At 43.0% G+C, this 908-nt stretch overlaps 1 protein-coding gene across 1 annotated transcript; it reads left to right on the forward strand.

The window, feature by feature from the left end:
- Positions 1-67: 67 nt before the first annotated feature.
- LOC117115386 lies at positions 68-699 on the forward strand (the record flags this gene model as incomplete). Its single annotated transcript, XM_033259155.1, has 1 exon — positions 68-699. A coding segment is annotated over one exon (632 nt), but the record flags the coding sequence as incomplete, so codon positions are not given.
- Positions 700-908: the final 209 nt, after the last annotated feature.

Here is a 908-nt window from a genome sequence, read left to right on the forward strand (position 1 = left end):
CATAGTACAGTTTCACAGGTACCTGATGATGGCGTTAAACTACAGCATTTACTTTCCCTCTGTGAAGGAACAGCCTATTCCGCTATTCAGTACTGCGTACTGAAGCCAGCCACAGAAGGGTACCAAGCAGCTCTCAAGAAGTTGAAAGAAAAGTTTGGAGATGCTGATATAATCACTAAATCCTGGAGTGACAAAATATTAAAGAGAGATGCAGTCACCATCGACTCCCTCAGCGACTTTACAGATGATCTGGGCAATTGCTATGGCACTCTGGAAGCATTGGGGAAACTAGCCGAACTAGACACTATGGATGGATTGTCCAAAATTGTACATATTCTGCCATTATTCCTCAGAAATAAATGGAAAGATGTTAACTTCAAACTGAAAGCGAAAGGTACCACTGCAACACTTAAACACCTTGTTGAATTTGTCCAGAAAGCCAGGGACAAGGAAGACGACCCTGTCTTTGGCAGAACACTGACGAATAAGAAACCAGAAAGGGATAAACCCGTACACAGGATTAATATAAAGAACCAGCGATCCCCAACAACTATGAACTTCACGCAAGCTAAAGATAGCAAGAAGTTACCAAGAATGTTCTGTCCATATTGCAATAGTACTGAACACTTCCTTGGGGGTTGCAAAAAACTTCAGAGAATTGGACAAAGGCCAGATGATGGACTGGATAAGCCACAATAACCGGTGTCGAAACTGTGCAAGAAAACACAGCACCTCAGAGTGCACTCTACGGAAGGGCTGCAAATTATGCTCAGAGATTCACCTTACAGTATTGCATGACACCTTAACACCAACTTCTCATCCACATCCAGCCACAGCAACCAGCTAACTGTACAGTTTGTGCCAGCAGTATAAACCGAGAGACGTATTCCTAAAGATTGTTCCTGTAA

This window comes from Anneissia japonica, unplaced genomic scaffold, assembly GCF_011630105.1.
Source record: "Anneissia japonica isolate Jap-2015-1 unplaced genomic scaffold, ASM1163010v1 scaffold149402_len1017_cov103, whole genome shotgun sequence".
NCBI classification, from domain to species: domain Eukaryota; kingdom Metazoa; phylum Echinodermata; class Crinoidea; order Comatulida; family Comatulidae; genus Anneissia; species Anneissia japonica.